The sequence below is a fragment of the Sturnus vulgaris genome, chromosome 7, assembly GCF_052056855.1.
Source record: "Sturnus vulgaris isolate bStuVul1 chromosome 7, bStuVul1.hap1, whole genome shotgun sequence".
Taxonomy (NCBI): domain Eukaryota; kingdom Metazoa; phylum Chordata; class Aves; order Passeriformes; family Sturnidae; genus Sturnus; species Sturnus vulgaris.
The window spans coordinates 21213339-21237334 of NC_142249.1; the positions used below are offsets into that span (position 1 = coordinate 21213339).

Genomic DNA, 23996 nt, shown 5'->3' on the forward strand with positions numbered 1-23996 from the left:
ACCTATGCGCGGGCCTTTCCCTAGGGTTGCTGGCCAGACGAGGGCACACACACCAAAGACAGCATGGCAGAAGCGGCCGGGCTGAGCCGCGGCCCGGAGCCCTCGCTGGTGCGGATCGGACCGCCCCGTCCAACCAAAGGGGCAGCAGTCTGAGCCGTACGGCGGGGAAGGTCCCGGTCCCCGGCGACCCCGCGGTCGCTCGTCTCCACGCCAGGCGCCGGTCCCGTCCCGCACTCCGCTAGCCCGCGGGGAGCCGGCGCGGGCGGGCTCCGCATTGGCTGTTGCTAGGTGACGTACGCCGCGCCACGTGACCGGTGTTAAATGCCGTCCCGGCGGCGCGCGGCGCGCACAGTCCGTCCCGCGGGCGGCGGCGGGAGCGCGGCTGCACCGCCCGGGCGGAGCGCGGCGAGCATGGTGGCGCGGCTCTGACCGCCTGTCCCCGGTGGGGACGGCCGCGGGGCGGCGACCCGTGCCCCGGCGGGCGGGGGCGCGGGATGACGGGGGTGCTGGAGAGTCTGATGCCGGACATGCACACCAGCCAGATCTCCGCCGGCAGCTACCACCAGCACGGCGGCCTGCACAAGCCGCAGGAGTCCCCCACGCTGCCCGTCTCCACGGCCACCGACAGCAGCTACTACACCAACCAGCAGCACGGGGCAGCGGGAGGGCCGCCCTACGGCCCCGTGAGCTCCTACCCCTACGCGGGCGGCGGCACCGCCCCCTACTCTGCCAAGGCCGCCTACGACGTGGGTTACGGGGGCGCCTACGGCTCCTACGGGCCCTACGGCAGCAGGGCCTCTCCAGCCAACAACGACTCCGGTACGTCCGAGCCCCGCGTGGAAGACGGCTCGGTGAGCCTGGCGGGGAGGCGAACGGGACTCTGGACAAGGGGCGGGAGAGAGTTCGTTCCCGGTGGGTCGCCCCGATGGGGCGGGCGGGGATGCCGAGCTGCGAGCAGGGCCCGGGGTGGCGGGGGCGCCTCGTCTCACTGGGGTTGCCGTTTCTGCCGCAGCAGAGAAGGAAGATTGCGAGCCGGAGATCAGAATCGTGAACGGGAAGCCGAAGAAAGTGAGGAAGCCCCGAACCATCTATTCCAGCTTCCAGCTGGCGGCTCTGCAGCGGCGCTTCCAAAAAACCCAGTACCTCGCCTTGCCCGAGAGAGCGGAGCTGGCGGCTTCGCTCGGCCTCACCCAAACGCAGGTAAGGCTCTCTCGCCGTGGGGCTCCAGGCACGTGCCGCCCCGCCGGGAGCCCTCCGCGGAGTCAGTGCGAGCGTGGGAGGAAGGCCGGCCCATGGCGCCTCGACGGCCTGGGGTGGGAGTGCGAGCGAAGCGGCAGCGCCGGGAGTGCTCGGGGCTGCGAAAGCTGCGCGTCTCTGCCCCGCTGCGGGCGGTCTGGGCGCCGGGAAGGCGCCGCAGAGGCAGCGGCCGCTTGACGCCCCTTTCCCCGCAGGTAAAGATCTGGTTTCAGAACCGCCGCTCCAAGTTCAAGAAGATGTGGAAAAGCGGAGAGATCCCAGCGGAGCCGCCTCCTCGCCGCAGTTCTTCGCCGCCGTCTCCCTCCTCGCCCCCCGCCTGGGACTTTGCTCCGCACCCACGTACCGCGGGCGGCGCCGGCACCGCCAGCCCCAGCCCCGCCGCCGCCTTCCTCGGTAGTTACTCGTGGTACCCGCCGGGCCCCGCCGGCCCGGCGCACCTGCCGGCGGCCGCTCCCCTCCCGCAGCCGGCACAGCCCCCGCATCACCACGGTAGCGGCAGCATCTTCTAGGCGCTGTAGAGACTTGAGCCCGCGGACCGCGCCCGGCAGCCGCGGGGCACCGACGCGCAACACTGGTGTTTTGGTGAAGCTTGGCTCCGGCCCCGGCCGTCCCGGCGGAGACGAACAGCTCCGCGCCCCGTCTCGCCCCGTTGCCGCCGCCGGCGGGGCCCGTGTGCATTCGGCCCCGTGGGGTCTTCCCTCCCGCCGTGAAAACAACCACGCTACGGATCAAGTACTCACCTCCCTCTCTCCTCTCCGTCCACCTTCCTCCTCTTCCCCGGCATTTTCATCAAACCACCGGTGCAGAACTCTGGTTAACTTTACTTTTTATTTTTTTAAAGTTGATAGGTGCCTTTGCGGATAACCTCACATTGTTGGGGATTAAAAAATAAAACGATAAAAAAAAAAGATAAATAATTTTTATATGTAGATTTAAAACAGAAGCCTCCCGTGTTTAAGGTATCCCTTTTAGCTGTGAACGAAACAGTCCGGCGGGGGCGGGGGCCGGTCGCAGGCGGCGGTACCCGTGCAGCTCCTGCCCGTGTGCTGCCTCCGGACTGGTTTCGGGCCTCGACGGGGCTTTCCCGTGTCGGGCGCCAGCCGCAGCGAGCTCTCCTCTCTGCACCCCTCTGCTCTTCTCCTGCCGCCAACCTAGCCACTGACATGCCCCTGATCTGTTTCATGTCTAGCGTCGTGGGAAAAAAAAAAAACAAAACGGTATTTTTTGGTTATTTATTATGGAAAACTTATACACTCATTAATGTTTCTTTTACAATAAGCAGAGATTATTTAAATAAATTATTGTTTCCATGGTGCCCAGGCTGAGTTTTTGGGGGATAGAGGAAGTTGAGGGTGATAATTCGGACCCGGGTGTTCGCTGGGAGGGAGAGCTGCGTCTCCTCTTACCCCCTCCTCATTGTAACTATTGCCGCAAGCCTGTGACTTTCCCCCTCCTTCCCCTCTTTCCCGTCTACAATAAAATCTCGCCCCTGACAGTCTTCTCGGCGAGGCCATGAATCACTCAGCGCTGCCGGCAGCGGCCCAGAGCTGCCCCCCCTTCCCCCTCTCCCCCCTCCTGGCGCCAGCGACATTTCACCCGGGACAGACTGCTGCCGTCTCACAGCTTCCCATGGAGGTCCGAAGGGGTTTGGGGCAGGGCCGTTCCCGGGATTTGTAGTAGTCCTGGAGCTGGTCCTCGGGCGCAGCCCTGACCCAGACGCGTTTCGCCTTGCCCCTCCGGCAATGGCACCCAGGCTGGTAACCTGCATGGAATCTTTGCTTGGGCCAGAGTTGGTGGCTGCCTCGAGCCCCTCTGCGGTGCTTTCAAGGGCTGGAGGCACCGATTGGACTTTCTCTGAGATATGCCCCTTGAGGACTGGACCCCTCAAGATGTTCCCCTCTGGGATGCAGCCTTTCAGCTTCATCCCGCATAGCTGAAATCCTCTGGGATGTACCTCGTAAGGGCAGCACCCCTCCAGGCTGAACCCCTTCCCAGGCAGCACCCCCTCAAAGTTGAAGCTTCTTGGGATGTATCAAGGACTGGACCCCTCCAGGATGCAACCATCTGGAACGCTCCCTGCACCCCTCTGAGCTGAACCCTCACTTTGATGACCTTTGCTGCACCCTTTCAGAGCCGCCCCACTTGGGATGCCACCTCCCGGCTGTGCCCCTCCAAGCTGTAACCCCGAGGGGCAAACCCCTGCGGGCTGCATCCCTGGAGGCATTGCTGCTGGAAGAGGCAAAAGCGGGTGAAAGAATCTGGCTTTCATCACCGCGAGAACCCCGTCATTCTTGCAGAGGGCACGGGGAGAGAGAGCCGTGCTGAAGATCCCATTGCAGACAAGATGAAGGCCCAGGCCAGCTTGCCCGAGGTCGGGAATGCGTAGCCTGGCCGACACTCTTCCGAGAGGCCTTCGCATGAGGAGCCCGGGCGGGGCCGAGGAAGGCGGAGGGGGGCGGCCCCACAAGGAGACACGTCGGGAGGAGAGGGGAAAGAAGGGGGAAAAGAGGGAGGGGGGAAGAAGGGGGGAAAGCGGAAGGACAGATTGCTTCTGAGAGCTTGGGGAAAGCTTGGGGGCGAGAGGAGGCGGGGGTCGAAGGAGGAGTGAAGAAAAGCGAAGAATGACGAGGGGATGTTGGAAGATGAGGGTCGGGTGCAAAGAAAGGGAGAGGAGGGAGTGAGAGAGACAAAGGGGAAAGCGGCAGCTGTCCTCCAGTGCCGGCGCTGACCCGGCGGCGAGGACGGGGATGAGAGCCCAGAGTCGCCCCCAAGACACAGCGGGGCCGACCCACCACATATCTGTCCCCTCCTTCCCCCGCCCGCCGGCCCGGGCAGACCTGGTGGCAGGGGCCTCAGTCGCCCGCTCGGACCAGGGAAAAGAAATTTCCCCGCTGGCAGACGGCGAAGCCCTGGGGAAGCGAGCACGGAGCTGGGCGGCACGCGTGGAGAGCAGCACCGCGGAGCCCCACGGCCCCATGGTCCGGCAGGAGCTCTGTTCCCGGCAGCCCGGTGTTCCCGCGGGTTACGAAGGTGGGGGGCGGAGAGGGAGGAAAAGTGGGATACACTATCTGTCAGGTGACAAATTTTACTAAATCGATTGTCCGGGATGCACGAGAAAGCCGTGGTCGCGGGCCACGTCCAGGACGGAGACGATTCCCATTCCCGTTCCCTCCCCGTCCCCCCGCCCCATCACTTTCACAGGGGCTTCACGCAGTTAAATAAAGGTCCCTTCAAACATCTGCGCCCCGGTCTCTCCTAGCCCAGTGTCTCCAGTCCGATGCAGCATTGCGGTGCGGGGTGTTGCTCGTCTCCCTGGGGTCGGGCAGGATGCCGAGAACGGCGTGGGGTCCCTGGGACAGGGACCTGACTAACAGGGGAACGCTATCAGCGATGGGGGAGCAGAGCACACCACACCCAAGACGGGAGCCTTCGGGCTTTCTTTCTATTATTTTGTATTTTATAATTTATTTATTACTATTTATTTGCTGTGTGCTGGTATCAGTCCTCTCTGGGCTATCTGCACCTGGTGTATGCCATGAGGGTTTTCGTGCTTCAGCATCCCCGTATCTTCCAGAGTCCTCCCAGGCTCCGTATTTCACCCGCTGCTCGCATCCCAGATGCGGCTCACACCGTGCGGGGGTCGGCGACGGCCAGTGGATGCAGAGGCGCGTTGCTGCACACGTATAGAAATGCGTGTGTTTGTAACCGGTTTTTTTCTGCTCTTTTCCCGTCCGACCGGACGGGGCACGTACCGCTGAGAGCCATGATCCCCCGCACAAGTTGCGCGGGGATCGGCCATCCGGAGCCGGCCAAAGTGGCGGGCAGCAGGATAACCGGGGGGCGAGTTATCCCCGGCCTCCGCAGCACTCCGGGAAGGGCTGCGGAGCGGGGGAGGGAGCCTGGTGGGGGGGCTGGGACGACTCCACCCCACGTCCCAGAGCCGAGGTTCCCCCTTCCGCCCCCCGCCGGGCCCGGTCCCGACTCCGGGCCGGGGGGGCGGCAGAGCGGGGCCGGTCCCCGGGGGGCGGCAGGGATAAGTGACGGCTCCGCGACCAGCCCGGTCTGGGAGGGCGGCACGGCAGCAGCCCGGCCGAAGGGCACCCTCTGCCCCCCCGGAGCACGGGCGGGGCCGGCCGGGCTTGTACCGTGGGGAGGCAATTTACTCATTTGCCCGGTGAAAAGAGAAAGCACGAGAAATTCAATTAAAGCGGCTCTGGCAAAAGGAGTTATTTGAGGCATGAATGTCTCCCCTAAAGCTGCAGCAATCATGTGGCATTAGACACTTCCGGAATCCTATAGCCAACTTGAAAAATCCCAGACCCCTTTTTTCCCTAATTTTTGCTCTGATCTGTAATTTTATCCACATTTGCACTAGTTTGAGCATTCTGGCTCTCCCATCTGAAAGCCTGCAATTACTATATAATTCTTCGCAATTTCACATGTCCTAATATGGACTGTAATTTTTGCGCAAGACAATTTCCTGCTATTTCAAGCATCAACATTGTCAAAGTTGTATGTACATAATAAATGGGAATATCAATGCATAGTTTTTAGCATAACATCTTGACTCCTCGATAATTATATCCGTTCGGAGCCTACGCAGAATTAGCCTGAATTGCATGGTAACTGCTGCTGCTTTAAAATTTTTAAAAATTACTCATAATTTTCCCAAAGATTACCAAGATCTCGAGTGCACAATGTCATCAGCGTAATGAAGAGTAAACATTTATGCTAATAATCTGCAATTTTTTTCATCAGCTATAAAGACAGAGGCTATATAGCAGAAAATTTCAGTCATATTCTGCAAGAGCAGAGCTGCAAAAAGGCTGCTGCGCTCAGAGGCATGTGCATCTCTGGGGGATCTCAATCCACATTTGCACTCTCAGGATATTATTATTGTGCTCGACTTCTTTTTTTTTTTTTTTTTTTTTCGCTTTCTTTCTCCCTCCCCGATCCTCTCCCTCTCTCTCACACTCTCTCGTTCTTCTAACTTTCGTAGCAAAAAGCCGCGTTCGGTCCTTTGGTTTGTTGTAAAGCAAAGACTTGTGCCCAGAGCCTCAGGGACTGAGGCGGAAGGTAAGGGTGGCGACACAGGCTCCTTTCTCGCGGGGGTAGGTGAGTGTACGGGGCGCGACGAGGACGGATGCCCCGCGCGGGCCGGGAGAGGGGGGAAATACCGGCGGCGGCTCCGCCGACCCATTCTCCCCGCAAAACTTCCCGCCGGCGGCACCGGGGCGAGGAAGGGAGTGGGGCGGCGGGCCGGGCGACGGGGATGTCGTGCACAGCCGAGCCGAGCCGAGCCGCGCCGGAGCATCCCGCGGACCGAGCCGAGCCGAGCCGCGGAGCCCGGCGCGGGCAGAGCGGCGCGGGGGCACTCGCCGCCCGGGACTGCCGCGCTGCCGGGAGCTGCCGGCGCCGGCGTGCGCTCGATTTCGGCGGTGGTTTCGTGATGCGCGTTTGTCGGTTCCTTGCGAAGGGGAGCATTACTGCCCGGTCCCGAGCCGGGAGGCGGGGGGAAAGGCGCCGGCGCGGGGGGGACATGGCACTTTTTCACTGGCATGAGAGTGGCGGTGGTGGCAGGAGCGGGGTAGGAGGGCGGCGGCGGGGAGAGTGGAACGGGCGGCGGCGGGGATTTCTTATCCCCCTCTGTCAAACGAAGGGAGCGAATTCCGAATGCAAACGGGCTTGGGCTCTGATATTTGATTTTTTTCTAGTTTCAGGGGCCGCTCTGTGCTCTGCAATTAGATTGACACATGTACAACATCCCCAGCTATTCAAGGGGGTTCGCAGGGACACTCCAAGGGGATTTTTTTCCCCTTTTTCTTTTTGGGTGGAAGATATTAAAGAGGTATCTGTTGTTTGGCAATTTTGCTAAGTCTGTCTTCATTACTTCAACATTGTGCATTTGCTAATTTGGAAGCCCCTTCCTATTGACAGCTCTGCTCCATACACCTGCAAGCAATTTGCAGAGCTCCAATATAGGAGAATTGCAGAGATGGCAGCTCGCACCTATTTTATTTTTTTTTCTTCGCTTTTCTCAATGCACAGCAAATTTGGCTTTCAGTGCGTTATCTCTTTTGTTAATGCAAAAAGATTCCCTGGGCGAAAAAATTGCTCATAATTACCAGAGAGATGGGGAAACTGCATTAGAATAAATAAACCTGAAATTACTGTAATTATGTTGTGTTTGATGGGCTCGGCTTGTAATCAAGAAGAGAATACAGTGAAATGATGCTGACCCTCTTGGGTTTGCAGCTGTACGCGCACTTTGGGGTCTTTTTTTGCAGAAAAGAGTCATTTTGATCATCATTAAGCTGTGTGTAACCTATTTCAGAAGTGTTTGAAAATGAGGGACACTTTTTTTTTTTTTTTTTTCCCAACAAGGAAAAGTATATCCCAAAATTACATTTTGCCATTTACGGGCTCATCCATAAGGTTGTATTTGCCGGGTGACAATTGGTAAAGGTATAATATTCGAAATCAGGGCTTAATCATTGTAATGAGGTATTGTTTCAATATAAGCACCTTTGGATTATTCATAGTTTAATTAATATCCTCATTATGAAAATCTTCGAATCAGATATTTGATGAACTACTTATCAGCAACAAGGCAGAATTAATTAGGCCTGTACTGAGATTAACATTTTCAAATGTACAATTATAATAGCCTCTAACTCAAGACCGCCTCGCTGAGAGAAAACTGATAATTTCTCTATTTGAACTGTTAGAAAGACGTTATTGAGTTAGGAGAAGCTAATATATCTTTAAAGCCCTCCGAGCTGCTTGACCACACCGCTTCGGCCCGGTCAAAGGCGTTTGGTCTCCGGTAGACCCGCCGCGGGAGCTGTGCGGGTCCTGGGGCGTTACGGGGCCGCGGAGCCCTCCGGCTCCGCTCGGGACTTCGGGTCGCTCGGGACCAGACTCGAGCCGTGGCACTGCGGGAAATGCGGAGCTGCGGAGGTTTTCCATGCCGGATACAGCACCCCGCGGGCCGCCGTGCATCGGCTGCGCACCGACCCCGCTCACTGGGGACTCGGTGCGTATCTCCGGGCGAGTGAGCACGGCCCCCGCAGGGTTGCACAGCCGATCCCCCGCGGAACCTGAGCGCAGAGATGCGCACGGGCAGCCGGCCGAGCGCAGCTCCCTCCGCTCTGCAGCGTTTTACGCACCCCAGCAATAGCTACGGGTTGCGCCCGGCACTGCGCCAGCCCGAGGAGCGGGCACGGCTCAGTCTGGGGCTGGGATGACCGCGGCGGAACCGGCACAGCTTCGCCTCCCGTGGGATGCGCGGGTAGGCAGCCGGCTCGGCTGTCGGGACGGGGGTCGGGACTCTCCCAGCTGGACTACATCCCCTTCCCATGCCAGCAGCTGTGCCCGGTTCCCCCCCGGCTCCGAGCGACCTCTCCGCAGAGGGTCCCGCGACCATCGCGACGGCTGCCGCCGCCTAACTGGGCCCGGCCGGTGGACAGGGACAGGCTGCCCTGTTCGGGGCGCGCCGCTCCTCCGTCTCGCCTCCCGATTTTGGCCATCGCCGTCCCGCCGCGGAGCGCGGAGCCTGGCCCGGACCCCGCTCCCGGCCGCGCTACGAGACAGAGAGCATGGGTGTCTCTTTTTCCAAACCATAATTTTACTGTCTCAAAGAAACTTTATAACTTATGTACAAAGATTTGTGTGGTTTTTTTTTCCTTTCCTCCCCCAGATACAAAGCAATAAGTTAACATTCTCAATATAAAACTAAACTTTGACATATAGAACACTAAACACAGCCGAGCTCAATTTATCACATTTTCTGAATTTCACAAGTAAAATGTCAAGATCTCAGTACACAAAGCATCATGTTTTACAGCCACACGAAACAGAACGGAAATAATAATAATAATAATAATAATAATTAAAAAAGGCTAAATTTGTGCAACATGTTTACAGAACAATAATAATAATAATAATAATTAAGAATAAAATATGTACAGTGAGTAGCTCCTGCACGTCGGTTTGTGCATTTCGACTTCGGGCCGGCTTTGCTCGGGGAGGCCGCGCCGGGACTGCGAGGGTGTGCGCGCCCGCCCGCCCTCCCGGTGGGTCCCCCCCGCCGCCCTCCGGGCCCTCGTTCCGTCCTCTGCGCCTTGCTTCACCTCAGCAAAGCGCTGGCAGCTGCTGCAATTCCACTTCAGAGAACCAAACAATGTGCATTTATTTCCTTTGTTAAATACGCGAGAAATGCAAATCATTCGGACCAAAACTCTCCACACCAGCGAAGTATAAAAGTTATTGTAAAAGTTAAAATCGCATCCTTCCCTCGTGGTGATTTATTCGGGGTGAAGGGGGGGAACGGGACGACGGACCGTCTGTGGTTTTGTTCAAACTGTGCGTCCAAGCAGTAAACTCAGCAAGCTGAGTTTGTTTCTAGCACTCTCATAGTGGTAATTTAAATCAATAAATAAACCCCCTGTCTTCCCCTTTTAACAACAACAAAAAATATACAGATGGATAGTGAAAGGTACAGAAAGTGTCGAGGGAAAGAAGCTCTGGTAAATTGTTCAGCTTCCTTCCCCCTTGCAATTGAAGAGACCGTCAGATCGGGGTAGTAAATAAATGACCTACATTTCAACAGACACAGACAGACAGACAGGACAGAGGAGAGGGCTTCCCCGCCCCCCAGACATCTTTTTCTGATTGTCCCACAAAGCCGCGGCCGGCGCTCGCTCTGCTCCCATGCTGTTGTGCCGTGCTCGGGGCCGCTCCGTCAGCTGTCAGCGGTGGGAACCGGCCCGCATCACATCTGTGCTCTCCTGCACCGAGCTACCGTGCAGCGTCCTAATGGCTGGATGGGCAAGAGACCTCCTGTTTGTTTGTTTGCTTGGGTTTCTTTTGTGTTTTTGTTGTTGTTTGTTTTGTTTTTGTTTTTTTTTTTAAATTCTCTCTCTTCCCCTCTCTTTTTCCCCCCTTTCCTTTTATTTGTTTTAGTTTCTTTTTTCTTTTCTTGGTTTTTTTTTCCCCCGTAATAATTTTAATTCTTTTTGGGACCGATAGTGCTTGCGTTAGGGGAAAACGTATATATATAATCACATCAGTTGCGGCTGCTGCATAGCTTCTTGGTGGGCCGAAGGATACCACGACGTGTAGCTGGGGATGTAGGTGCCCGGGGTCCCCGACGAGGCCTTACCGGAGGCAGAGGTGGTATTCCACACTGGAGGCACGGGTGGCGAGCTGCCCGAGAGAGCCCTGCCGTTGGTCAAGGCGCTGCTCTCCAGGGCGGCCCCTCCTTGCTTCATCAGCTTCTTGAATTTGGAGCGCTTGTTCTGAAACCAAATCTTCACCTGCAAAGGGGAACGGGGCAGGGCTCAGCATCCTTCGGTACGGTCCAGCATCCCCCCATCCCTCCAAGGGCACGACGGACCCCCCCACCCGGCGGCCCCCCAGCTTCTCTCCCTCATTCCCCCCGCGACTTCTGTGTTATTTTGTGACGCCAAGCCACCCAGCAGGAGCCTCCTGGGCCCACTCCAGCGGGCTCTGCGGGGGCTTCCACAGCACCGGGAGCGCCCTGTGGCGGGACGAGTGTCGCCCCGTTGCTCGCGGCTGTGACCCGTGTGCGTTACGCGTGTGGTCTCCCACGCCGACGGTGCGGACACGGAGGGGACACGGGAGAGGGGCCGGCTCAGTCGGAGCTGTACCTGGGTCTGGGTGAGTCCCAGAGATGCTGCGAGTTCGGCTCTTTCGGGGAGAGCCAGGTACTGAGTCTGCTGGAACCTCCTGTTCAAAGCCTGTAGCTGCAAACTGGAGTAAATAGTCCTGGGTTTGCGGATTTTTTTCCCTTTCCCATTAAAGCGAACTTCCCCTCCTTCTACCACAGTGCTTTTCTCCGATTCGGCCCCTATAAACAACAAACGATGCAGAATAAATAATAATAATAGCAGCAATAGCAATAATAGCAGTAACAGTAATAGCAGCAGCAGCAGTAACAATAACAACAGCAACATCAACAATAACAATAACAATAATGAGAAGGAAGAAAAGTGAAGCTCGAGTAACGCTAACAAAGGCTCCGGGCGATTATGGCAGCCCAGGCTTCTTCCCAGAGAAAGTTTGCTATTTTTACAGGCTGCAGTTTAGGTTTAATTACCCTTAATTGCATACATTGTTTATAGCGCTACGCAATAAATAATTACGAAGACTAATACGTGCACATCTGGGTTGGTTTCTTTTCCAGCCAAGCATTGTGTGCTCTGTGTATTGGTCCCCTGCGATCCTCAGCCTCTCTTGACTAATATTTTGTAATTTAATTTAATTTTTTCCCCCGATAGATTTTTTTAAATACAACACCCTCCCTCCCGCCTTGCCTTCCCTCCTCCCCTCCCCCCCTCCCCAAAGCCGAGTGCACCTACCTGTCTCCTCTAACCGGGTCTGAGTCAGGCTGGAGCTGTTGGGGTAGGACTGCACTGAACTGATGTAGGGGTTGGTCGAGTGGCTGCTGACCGAGTTCACATAGGGGTAGCCCAGCGGTCGGGAGAAGGACGAAGCTGTGCTGTACGAGCTGTCAGGCTGAGAGTGGCCCGCTGAGTGTAAACAGTGCATGGAATAGTGTCCGTGGGACATGGGAGAAGGAGACATTTGCTGGCTGGGCGGCCCAAACTCCATAAAGACAGCCTTCCCTGAGACGGGGCTATTTAGACTCTCTGGCATGGTAGTCATGGTCATTTCTTGTCGCTTGGTCTGTGTGTGTGTTCTCTCTTCAGCTTGCCTTTTTGGGGTCTGTTGTGTTTCTCAGGACAGGAAAGAACCCAATTTAAGCGAAACAGGGTTTTTCACTTTCCATTCATAAGAAAATGGAGTTTGTCTCTTTGAAAAGTCTAAGCATGATGCTGTAGATCTACACAAACTCGCCTAAAAGCTTTGACTCAGCCAAGTCTATGAATATTCATGAGACGGCGGAGCTGATTGGTCCGCCGTCTTGCATAATCGCTTTGGATTGGTCCGAGGCGCTCGGGGCTCGCCCGGACCCCGGTGAGCGCGGAGAGCCGGGCTGGCAGCGCCGCTCCTGCCCGAGCGCCGGCGGCGGCCGCACGCCCGCCCCGCTGCCGGCCGGCCCCGGCATGGAGCCGCCGGGGAGCCCGCTCCCGTTGCGGGCCGCCCGCTCCCGCCGCCGGCGACCGACGGCGCCGATCCGGAGCTCGGCGGAAGGCACCGCAACCCCCTCCGCCCTTCTCCACCCCTCGCCGCGAAGGTGGCGCGGAGGGGACAGCAGCCGTGCTCCGCCGGCCTCGGCGGGCTGCAGGGGCTCTTGCAGCTGCCCGGCCCGCTCCGGCAGACGGCGGCGGGACCCGCGGACAAAGCGAGCGGCCCCCGCCCGCCAGGCCGCGCGCACTTCGCGGGCGCGCAGGGGCTCTCGGCCCCGGCCCGCGGGTCCCAGCGCCGCCCGGCTGCCGCCGTCATTGTTTTAAAGCGAAAAAAGCAATCCAAGCAATCCAACCAAACCAAATCGCCCTGAAAGGGCCCAAAGGCGCATTTGAGCTTAAAACGAAAACTTCCGCGTGCGTGAGCGGTAAATGAGGTGGGACTTAGGAGATCCTCCCCAGAAAGCCCACGATGAATCCCAAATTACTTTGCTAGATAATTAGAAAGTGTTGATAATTATTTCTTTCATAATTCTGCGGTGTGACTGTAACAGGAAAATGATCTTGTGAAAGTTCACACGTGCAGATGTATTAGTTACTGATTCATTTGATTAAATGCTAGTCTCAAGTGCTCTGATCCACAGCTGAAGGCGGCCCCATTAGCATAACACTGATGTTTAATTTTCATACGCATAATTAGCCATATATTTAACACTAATAGCAACATGCAGCCTTCCAGCATTAAACAGCCTGGGATTTGATCTGGCCTGGGCTGAACTTTCCCGGTTACACCTAGGCTGTCTAGGGTGCGCAGTTATCATGGCACTACATCTATGTAATCAAGCACATTTTGGCAAACGGAGAACACCAATAAAAGTGAATATTCAAAACAAATCGCAGCGTTGATGTCGTTAGAAGTATTAGCGCCGGCAGCGGGGCTGGGGCACCCCCGGCAGAGCCCGCATAGTGTTCAGGCTCCTTCGGGCAGCGACGGCCCTTGAAGCGCCGGCCCCTGACTGTGCAAAGCTGGCACAACCGACTCTGCTCCTGGCCTTTTTTTTTTTTAAATTTTTTTCCCCCCTTTCATTAGTGGCTCTGTCGGTTTTAATTGCCCGTTTCCTAACGACTCTTTTACCTCCTTCCCTCCCCCCCTCTTTTTTTTTTTTTTTCTCAGTGGTTTGGGGTTTTTTTTGCTTTGCTCGCAATACGCAAAGTTCATTCTCACTAACTCTCCGAGGCTTGGCGGGGAAGGGGCAGTGGCGGTGTTTCCGCACGCACGCGGTCTCCCCCGGCAGCCAGCTCTGCTCTCCTGGCCATGGAAGTGACCACCCGAGGCGGGTCAGCGAGCTTCACCGGGTAGGGAACAGGGAGCCCCGGTAGCTCCGGCACCTTCGCCACCTCAAGCCTGACAACTGAGAGAGGGGAGGCCGCTCCGCGTCCGCGGGGGCTGCCATCTTCTCCGATCGGCTGGACATAGGCAGTCCGGGGCGAACCACAGTCCCTCCAGCCTCGCCAAAACCCCGAGGATTGGCCGCTGAGGCTCTACTTGCACCCATCCTGCTGAGCAGGGCCCCCGCCCCTCCGTGCATTGCTGGCCCCGCTCAGCGCGGCTTCGGCGGGCGCGGAGGGGCCGCGGCCACAGGACGTCCTGACCCCGCAGGAGCCACTTCCACGTCGGGACTCTCGTCGTGCTGGCCCGGCAAGCCCTTCTGCATGACGGGTTTGTGCGAGGCGCTGGCTGTCCCCGAAAAGCCGAGACATCTCTTTAGGCCCGTCCGTAATTCGGATTATAAAGGTGCGCTATCAATGCCTCCGCCCGGCCGCCAGCGCTCCGCAGCAGTCGGTAAAACTCGCAGTCCCACCAGAGTTACCGGTGGGACTTCGGAGCGCAGTGATTACCAGGAGCTGCCGGCAATGCCCCCCACGACGGGCTGCGGCAGGTTCCCTGTTCCCGGTTGCCCCGCTTCGCCTCATCCCACGCCGCGGTAAGAGCAGGACAGGAGGCAGAGGGCAAATGATGGTGAGAAGCTTGGCACCTGCGGTGCTATCCAGGGGCTGCCGGCGTGGCCAAAATCCACAGGAGGCGCCTCTGGTGCGCCTCTGGGACGCGCCGGACACCCAGCTGCCCCCAGTGCCCCTCAGAAGGGGCAGTGTGGCTGGGCGACGGAATATAACAAAATACATGCCCCTCCGGGCAATGCCGACTGTCCTTCGCATTGTTTAATCTCTGCATATTTGTAAACTTGGCTGCATCGTTTATTTTGCAGGTTTTATGGCCTTCCAAGCTCCTCTCGGGGAGGATGAAGCTGAGTGGTTGCCCCGCCGTGTTAGCCATATTCTGGGAGGGGGGTCCCTGCTTTTTGAAAAGCTGCTGTTAGAAACTATTAGAGCTGAGAGCTCACTATACTTGAATGAAAGCAATAAGCAGAGTAAAGCTGTAAGAAAGCAGTTTACTTCTGTCCAGGACCACTGAAGGAGCCAGTGCTGAGCCACTCTGGTTGCCTGAATGTGCAACTGGCCAGCATGCGACCCCATCTGCCTGCAATGAGGGGCAAGTTATTTGTACCAAACCGCATCACTGTTGCCTTGGGCCTGGGGAACTTGTGTAAGTCCTTTAATTATCTACAAGGCTACCCCATGCTTCACAGGCCCAGGTCCTGCTCTGGTAGGCTCCAAATATCAATGCCAGACCTGTATAGCCCCACAGGGCACTCAGCAACTGGCTAAATTGCAAATCAATCCTTGCACCCCTGGCAGCCCCGGGACAGGACTGCAGAGTGTACAGGGCCAAGTGAGAGCCACAACTTACGAGGTCCATCGGTTCCAAACTCTGTGCAGGAGTCAGGCCTCATCTCCCGGACTGCAAACTCCTCTGCCTCCATAAAATACTTACACTGCAGAGTGCCTCTCCCTTAACTAACATGGGCACCACAGAGCAGTGATTATCCCAAACTGGCTAATTCTTCAAGCAGGGCAATTATTGATCCCCGGAGAGGCATGCTTTGCATCTCATTTTTAATCACTTTTTGTGCTGTGTAAAAAAAGGCAAAAAGGGGGGATTCCTGCTGGGAATGATGCTGGGAAGAGTCTGCTCCCTCTGCCTGACACTTGGGAAACTTTTTTTCCCATCCTAGTAGAAGTTACAGCCTGGGAAACAGCACTGTGTTAATCGCAATGAAGACAAATTGACTCCATACCTCAGCAATAAAGGGAAAATGCTACGTTTCTCTGTCCTCTCAGCTGCTTAAAGACTGTATCATCTGATATCTATTTGTCCCACATAGGATTTGGAAGAGAGGGAAGCCACTTTCTGCCCCTAATCCCGAATAACCCAAACCCTTTGCCACTTGCAGACTGCGCTTGGCTGCTCCAAGGGTCACAAAAAAGGACTTTTATTAAATACTCACCAGGTAATACACAGAAAGAACTATGTCCAGAGCCAACCCTTCAGATTGCTTTTTGTGTCCCCTAGAGTGACTTATGCAACACCCATTCCCCTCAGAAATTACAGAAACCTCTTCTCTGTCCCGAATGAAACTTGAAATCCCAGAAGTACAGCAAGTCTCTCCACTCCTTGCTCCATCTTTAGGTTTCTTCCACCAGTTTAGTGAGGATTTCTGCTCCCTCTGAGGTAATCACAAGGGTATGTTCAAATTGGGCCGATCTGAAATTCATATTTAGCAGTTATGAGGGGGCAAATACATTCACCATGCCCAGAAACTCATATATTAGGGTTTTTTGGGCTGTCAGTGATCAGTTCTACGTCTTAGGAAATTAATTAAAAGAAAAAAAATCAGGCACCTTTTATTATCTACAGAAATTGCAGTCCATTTATCCTCCAGAATCTTAAATTCGGGGGATCCTTCCATTATTATTGGCTCTGCAGCAAGAAAAACAAAATGTATTCTAAAGTTAGTTGCACTCCTGTGTGGATTGTGGAACAAGCAAGAAATGGGGGGTATCCCAGCAGGTAGCTCCCTTTCCACACAGGTACCATCTCCCTGGGCTGGCATTTGCTTGACACACTAAAATGTGAACTAAAAGGGAAGACAAAATAGCAAGGTAGGAAGTTGCCCATTCCTCTTTTGTAAAAGCATGGAATTTTAATCAAGCTTTAATTAAGGCCGTGTGGATAATAACCAAAGCACCAACCACATTTATAAACAACAGATAGTTTTAAATATTTGAATTTTTTAAACAGGCTTAAAATGTTCATTAAATCAGCAAAACAACAATTTTCTTATTTCCCTCTAATTGCCGTGCCATTTAGCCACACAGTGAGAAAGAAGGCTTTTCCCCCAGCAGTTCTCCACGACTAGAAGTGTGCACGATCAGTCTGCGGGGCGAGGCTGCGGCTGGTTACCGCCGCCGCAGTCCCCAAACTCAACAGCAGCTCTGGCAGGCAGCGAATGACTAAGTGCCACCAGGCTGCTCGGCTTCGGGGACACGATCGCATCCTTCTCACCCTCCTCAAATCAGCTGTACTGGCAGAGTCTCTGCCTTGCCAAAAATATGAGTCAAATATTACCAAAATTTATAATTAACATTTCATTCTTGAAACTTGTAATTTGAAAATTATTTAATCCAAAAAGTCCCTAATGCATTTTTTAAATGATATTTTAATCTATTTCCTAAAAGGTCAATCTCACCGACGTCCCCTGTCTGCACGGTGATTTTTATATCCCAATAAAGAAATGCTACAGATCTGGGCTGTTCCGTGTGTGCTTTTTAACAGAAAACCATAGCAGAGAGTTACTAACCTATTGTGAACGCCATTCCCTCTTCCATTAACAAGTCACTGTCATTGGCTACAAAAGAAAAAAAAATACGCGTTTATGCATCTGGGGTCCTTTATTTTATTTTATTTTATTTTTTTTTTTTATTTTTTTTTTTTTTTTTTAAGAAAACGCAACCAAGCCCTTTGTTTAAACCCCTTTTTAGCTCGCAGGTACTGTGCACCCGAGCCCCATTATGAGCCGGAGCACCCGCCGAAAGCCATCCCATCCCAGCCGCAGCGAGACCACGCCGACGGCGGCTCCGTCCAGGCCGGGAGCTTTAATGTTTTAGTAGAGGCTTTTCTTGCCCCGTGACAAACTTTGCCGGGGTGGTTGGGGCGGGGGGGGGATGCGGAGTTGCGGGACACGGCGGCTGCCTCCCGGAGCGGGAGGGAAGGGCGGTCCGCGGCGCTCAGCTGCCCCGACAACTCCGTTAACGAGAGACTTGTCCTCAAAAACATCCACGCGACCCTCAGCAAACGAGGCCAGGGATGCCCTCGAGCTTCCCAGCGATTTGATCTCCCCAGCGGCAATCCCCCGCCCCGCCGGGCCGGCAGCGTGCGTGGGGAGTGTATGTATGCGTGTGGGGGAGGCTCTGCTCCCTTTACCGCCCTCCCTCTCCCCCTCTCCCCCTCCCTGGAGCCCTCTCATCGCCCGGGCGGAGCGGAGCGGCGCGGGGGGAGACGGCCCGGCGGGCGGGGGCCACTTACCGTGGTGCCACACCTCGGGGTGCCCGTGAAAGTACGACCCGATGCCGTGGCCGACGAAGAAGGGGCAGACCTGGAAGCCACCTTGCCATGCCACGGAGCTGCGGGGGCAAAGAGGACGTGTCATGGTGCGTGCCCTGACCACCACCCCCGCTAGACGGCCCCAGCCCCGGCTACCGCGTTGCTACCGACACTGGGTCACCACTTCGCCACCGTTCCGAAAGCCAGTCATTGAAGCGAGCATGGCTGAGCCATTGTTAGGCTTCAGAGTTAACATGCCTGCCAACAGAGGCTGGCAGCTCCCGTGCCAGCCCTGCTGTCTAGGTAAAACGGCAGTGTGTTGTCTCCCTGCTTGATGGAGGGTAACCTTTTCCACAAGCAACTGGGAACTCATTTTAAGATGCCACAGATGACGTTGCCAAGTCGGGCAGCCAAGATCCCAGCACAGGACCAAACCGCAGCCTCTGTCGAGCTCTCTGCAAGTGCTGAGTCTGCACTGGGCTGCACACCCAGGGGCCTGAACTGGGTTTCCTGCAGAAGAGGCTCCTGCTGCCAACAGGGAGAATTAAGAGCCCTACTACTTCACTTTCATAATACTTCAAATATTTAGTATAAAATCCTATTGAAAGTCCAGCAAATACATTTATGCTAAATAACAATGTATTTCTAATGAACCTATTGCCACAGAGGCAAAGCCAAATCCTAACAATTACAGTGTTTCTGTTCTGCCCTCGAGATCTGCCCTGTCTTTCACGGCCTGCCTCAGGTAGAAGCATCTCTTGAGAACTGCCTGCAGGACTACGGCTGGGCACTAATTTCATGGTAGGAAAGCAAATTCCTATCTCAGTTCCCCAAAACTGGAGGACCTAGAGATACATGGGGCATCCTCTGGCTGCTAGCCCACCCCACATCTGCAGGCTTCACTTTCAAGCACTCAAGCAGCAGTGGACAGAGTGATCTGAGGCAGCTCAGCCAGGAGGCCCGCCCATATCCAAACCAGAAAAATGAAGAGATTCACAAAGATCTGGAGACGGATTAGAAGAGACGAGAAAGTTACCTTTGTCCCTGCATATCATCCGCATCCTATTTCTAAAATCAAACAGGAGCAAGAGAGGAAGGCACTTAGCCTGAAGAGATTTTGCCTATAACATTAAGAGCTTAATTTCCTTCTTTCAATGAAGGTAGGCACTGAAGAACTTCAGGTTTGCATGTATTTACATCTTAGGAAATGCTCTCTCAGTTTCACTACAGGTGGAAAGCTGAAAAAGTTAAGAAACTCATCTAAAGGTAAAGCTATTGCAGAAATTAAAGCCTGTTAATCCCCATGGGGTAGCTTTTATTCAGGTGCAAAGTGGCCTCAGCTTGCTGTACAAAGTAATCCCCTTTGCACATCAGGCTCCACAGACTCTGCAGTGCTGGCTCCAGTGACCATGGGTCATCGTCCCAGAATTTAATGCCACTCAATTGAGGAACATGCTGCTCCACCACAGTAAAATGGCAGTGAGAGAGTAGAGTTGGTTAATGCTGCAGTGGTCAGGCTTTAGAACATGTTTTAACAAGATTCGTGTATTACCTTTTACCTACCCATTGCTCTGATATAAAGATTCATCACATTTCTTCATTAACTCTGGAGAAGAATGGAAATTTAAGGTTTAGCTACCCCCAAACTCCAAAGTACTGGCAAAGAGGATTACTAAAAAAGCTAAAAGTTGAGGCTTCATTTGTTTGCACTCAAAGTCCAGGCTTTATAAATTATTTATATATACATAAACTTTATACATCAGTTATTTCTAAAAAAATCATGAAGGATTATGCAATGAGAAGTCCTACTAGAGAGGAAAAGACTTTCTCCCCTGCCTTTCTATCATGTCCCCTTATCTGGGTCAGAGACTTGGCCTGCTGGCTATGATGCTGCTGAAGGCCAAGCAATAAGTACAGGGAATGGCGATGAGTTAGAAAGCCAGATTCCTCAGAAACATACTCAAAATCCAAGATCTCCAGTGACCACACCCAGAGCAATGCAGATGATGATTCCCATGTGAGTGAAGTGATTCTCTGAAGAGAGATGGGAGAAGCCATCCATGCAAAATCTGTTAAGGTTTTCTTTCATCTTCTGCCAGTCTTTTTGCAAATCATAAACAATCACACTAACTGTTCAGCTTTGCTGATGTCCTTACATGGCATCCCTGACCACTGACAGCATGGTCATTTTTTGCATTACTACAGAATTTTTTCTTCCAGAAAAATTAATGTTCTGTAGCAAGACAGAAATAGTTTCTCTCTGTGCAGCTATTCTTCTGAGCACCATAGCTACATACTTTCCAGTGAGCAGGGGAAGCTCCAGCCTCAGCATTTAGCTGCTGCCAAGGAGGGTGGCAGTAGCAGCAGCAGCAGCATGTTGGGCATCAAGCACACAAGCACCGGGGCACACAGAAGGCAGTGTTACAACAGTATCCGGTCCTCATCCAGTCAAAGAAATGGTTCATATGCATCTCAATGGTGAATTCTACTACTTTCTTGCCAAACGGCTTGAAAACAGCTCTGTTAGTATCAGTACTTCAGTGGTTACTATCTGTGATAAAAAGAGGAGATCCTGGAGCTCATCACAGGGCTTTGGCATCTACCCTGACAGACACCGTGCCCCTCCTTCTCCCCTCTTGTTTACATGCAGAGCCTTGGTATTCTCTACATAAGATGTAACACGGTCAACAGATATGAAGCGACACACAGAAAATAAGCTGCAGGTATGAAACTCAGCCACTTTCAAACTGGTTTTAGTATTTGCATGTGCTTTTGAAGGTCCATGAGTACCTTCTGAACTCTCCACAACTACTAGCTTTACTTTGGCTCTTATATCCTTGTGGAGTTACAGTAAAACATCCAGCTTTCATAACAAAATAAAGCTGCTAACCCTAGCTACAACTTGCAAAGGTAATCATGGAAATGTACATGTTGGCTGTAACTTTGAAACAGCTCTGAGAAGAGTGAATTGAACTACTGGTCTCAGTTAGCCTCCTCCCTCTCCAGGATTCCCAGGCTGTGGAATCTGATTAAAAAATCAAGATGCCAAGGAGTGGAGTATTTTTTCACACATTTGCCATTTGTTGCTGACAACAGCTCAACATTTTGGTCTCAGTCTTGCTGCCCAGTTCAGGGCCTGTCAGGGTGGCCTTTCTTTGCAGCTTTCCCAGAAGACAATCTTACAAGATTGCAGCCCCAGCTTTCATCAGATGCTTCTTGCAGACAGGCAGCGTAAGCTTAGACAGCTGGAGGAGCCCTGATTGCAAGTGGGAAAGCAGTGAAGGCAGGAGGCAGAGGTTGGCATGGTTGAGCTGGGCTGCCTGGCATCTGCTGTGGGAAAGGATCTGCCAGTCTGCCAGTTCCCCTTGGATGGGGCACATCCCAGGAAATCATTTCCAGAGCAAATGCTGGGGCAGCAGAGGTGTACCTCACAAGACAGCATCAAGAGGAAAAAAAAAAAGGTTCTTCAGAATAATCACTGTTAAAAATACCCATTGACAACATTTATTATCACACATATTGATCTTTGTTGCATATTTGGGCAGAGGTGAATTGGGCGGGATTAAATGCATAATTATTTAGTGAGGCTGGTACTTGATTTTATGTTTTGCTGCCATGTGCTCCAGCCCAGTGGCTGCGGAGTCAAGAGCAGCTGCAGTGCTGCTTTTCTTCTGCTGATGGTAAAGCCAGGCCAAGTGTCTGGCATTGGGATGGACCAGCAGTGACCAAGCTGGTAAAGGAACATCACTGAGGGCCAAGCTATTCTCCTGAAGCCATTGTCAGAGCCTGTCACATGGTGGTGTCATGCTTCAGAGAGTGGAGACAGGAGAGATGGGTGTCAGTTGCCATCTGAGCATCCTCTTCCCATGTTGCCAGACAACAGCTAATTCTCTGAAAGGATGGATAAGTGTGGAGACATGCATTGCTGTCCTGACAGCAGCCTAACAGGGAAATTGCCACAAAGGAGGAACAGGCAGGACTGACTCTCTAGAAAGCTTTCCCTGATAGTCAAGCTTCCCCTCAAAGGAGCTCTTGGGTGAAAAATCCCTCCTGTTAAGCTGAAAAGCAGGTTGAAAGAATTTCCTTAGGGGGCTGTCCTGTGCAGATACCGTCTAGGAAAACCTAGAGGAGCATTTTGGGGTTTTTTTACCAGATTTTGTCATGTTTTCCTCAAGGTAGGTCTCGTCTAGTATTCTTAGCACTCACTGAAGAAAAAAAGGTGAAACAATTTTCAGCATTGAAAGCTACTGCTTCTCTGGGCTCTGTGGTGGCACAAGGGAAGAAATAATTTGACTGACTGGACAAGATGGCACAAAGACTACTTGGCTGCCAAGGATGAGCATCCTGGTGAACTGATCCTCAGCCAGGGATGCTTTTCCCACAGTGCCAGCTTCTCTTACCAGGGATGAAACTTTATCCTGCAGAGCAGCATGACATGAATGGCTAAGTTAAACAAATTTGTCTTACACGTCTTGACAATGAATATACTTGAGAAACACTGAAACTGGTAAGAGCCCCATGATAATTGCATTCTTATGTAGGGATCTGATTTTTTTTTTAAATTAGAAGTAATCACGTTTGTCTTAGCTATAATAGTAACAAAATGGCCATTGAATGGAATACTTTTTTTTTTAAAGTATCGAAACCAGACTCATCCTAAACTATATTTATTTGTGATAAAAATACCTATTTTGAATAGTACCATAGCATCTAATTTGAGAAATTACAAAATTCTACAGGGAAAATGTTCAAGTGTTTTTTTTCTGATATAGTAATCCTAGACTGAGGGAATGCACAAGTTCAGGGATTCCCTATAATGACAATAAATGTTGAGGTATAATTAGTAATATTTTTGAAAGCCAACAATTGTTTTTTGAAAGAAAGGTACATTTTAGTTTCAAACTGGAACACAAATTACTATATTTTTCTTACAATACTGCTGAACTTTTATTTGAGGTTCTCTGTTTCTGAAAGCAGACATGATGGATTGAAATAAAAGATAATTTATTGCAATGCTTACTTTCAAGTGCAGAGAGAAGCAGTGTAATTGTAATTTACAGTAGCTGTCAAGGAAAATCTATCACAGATGACATTAAAATGACTTATTTTGCCTGAGCCACTTATTGTTTAAATGTGCATAATCTGATAGAAACAGATTTTTAAAAAAATCTGCTTTATATTGTTCTAAATTAATATCAAAACATATACTTATGAGTTAAACATTTTAAACCATTTATTAATACTTTCATCACTACTGGTTTATTTTGTAGGAGCTGAAATTTGGTTTATTTAACAACATTACTTCAAGTTCTTTAGCTCTCTACGCTTATAACAATTTCATGCATTTTAACTCACTCTCCAAAAAGCAGTTTTCAATCTAGGTATATTTTTGTCTGAAAATGTCAGAAATGGTAGAATAAAATGGACCATAGGGACCAATTCCATTTACACTGGAACTGATCAATAGTTTTGATATGCCTTCCAGTAGAAAGAGGTTAGCAAAGACACAAATTTTTCTAAGCAAAGTAACTCATGAATCCATGCAATCTTTTATTTGTAACTTGTAGCTGATGGGAGAATGAACCACTATCAATGAAATACTCAGTGTCAGCTATTGAGCTTCCATAACAAAGACTATGTTAGAATATTGACTGCAAACTTACTCTGAGACATAATTATTCTGAGACACACCGTAGAAAGGAAATATTCTCATTATTTGTGCATAAGATGCATTTGGCATATGACTGGACCAGCTTTATAGAAAAACTGATGAAAGAAACCTAGACACATTTCCATTCTGATGGACCTAAATGTTTTCAGCTTGTAGGTCCTTGTTCTCAGGCATTCATAATATCTAACTCTTGTGAAACTTGAGATTTTGATGTGTATATATATATATATATATGTATTATATGTCCGTCTGCAAGCAAATGTCAAATGACAATCTGTAACACACAGCTTCACCAAGCCAAGGTGAGCTTTCAGTAGAGGGAGTGTTAAAGTAGTTCTAAACAAATCAGCACATTTAAATCGTCAACACAATAAAATCTTGAGAAATAAAGTTAATGACCTGCAATTTCATATGCAGTTTTGAACAGCTACTAGCTTCAATTAATCTGCTTTGC

At 52.3% G+C, this 23996-nt stretch overlaps 3 protein-coding genes and 1 long non-coding RNA gene across 11 annotated transcripts in view; 2 read left to right on the forward strand and 2 right to left on the reverse strand.

The window, feature by feature from the left end:
- Nucleotides 1–462: 462 nt before the first annotated feature.
- DLX2 (distal-less homeobox 2) lies at nt 463–2572 on the forward strand. 3 transcript variants are annotated; one of them, XM_088168034.1, is made up of 3 exons: nt 463–912; nt 1016–1200; nt 1452–2572. In XM_088168034.1, exons 1-3 carry the CDS (start codon nt 495–497, stop codon nt 1764–1766), a joined length of 918 nt encoding a protein of 305 aa, XP_088024160.1. In that variant the 5' UTR covers nt 463–494; the 3' UTR covers nt 1767–2572. The 3 variants fall into 3 exon arrangements, with proteins under 3 accessions (XP_088024160.1, XP_088024161.1, XP_014735633.1); XM_088168035.1 differs by having other exon boundaries at nt 469–819; XM_014880147.2 differs by having other exon boundaries at nt 470–819; nt 1013–1200.
- A 2826-nt stretch (nt 2573–5398) lies between these two features.
- LOC148223200 (uncharacterized) overlaps nt 5399–23996 on the forward strand; it is a 36550-nt gene continuing 17952 nt past the window's right edge. For 2 of the 4 annotated variants that reach the window (XR_015804844.1, XR_015804845.1), the window contains exon 1: nt 5886–6333. This is a non-coding gene — a long non-coding RNA (uncharacterized LOC148223200). The other 2 variants (XR_015804843.1, XR_015804842.1) reach the window with 2 other exon arrangements.
- DLX1 (distal-less homeobox 1) lies at nt 9424–12155 on the reverse strand. Its single transcript, XM_014880230.2, has 3 exons — nt 11640–12155; nt 10929–11128; nt 9424–10574 (listed from the first exon to the last, which is right to left on the reverse strand). The coding sequence occupies exons 1-3, from the start codon at nt 11950–11952 to the stop codon at nt 10320–10322; spliced, it is 768 nt and encodes a 255-aa protein (XP_014735716.1). The 5' UTR covers nt 11953–12155; the 3' UTR covers nt 9424–10319.
- METAP1D (methionyl aminopeptidase type 1D, mitochondrial) overlaps nt 15741–23996 on the reverse strand; it is a 44781-nt gene continuing 36525 nt past the window's right edge. For all 3 annotated transcript variants that reach the window (XM_088168043.1, XM_014880229.2, XM_014880228.2), the window contains exons 7-10: nt 17854–17951; nt 17129–17176; nt 16170–16248; nt 15741–16032 (exon numbers count right to left, since the gene is read on the reverse strand). In XM_088168043.1, the coding sequence (XP_088024169.1) occupies nt 15954–16032; nt 16170–16248; nt 17129–17176; nt 17854–17951 (304 nt within the window). In that variant the 3' untranslated portion in view covers nt 15741–15953. The remainder of the gene's footprint in view (nt 16033–16169; nt 16249–17128; nt 17177–17853; nt 17952–23996) is intronic.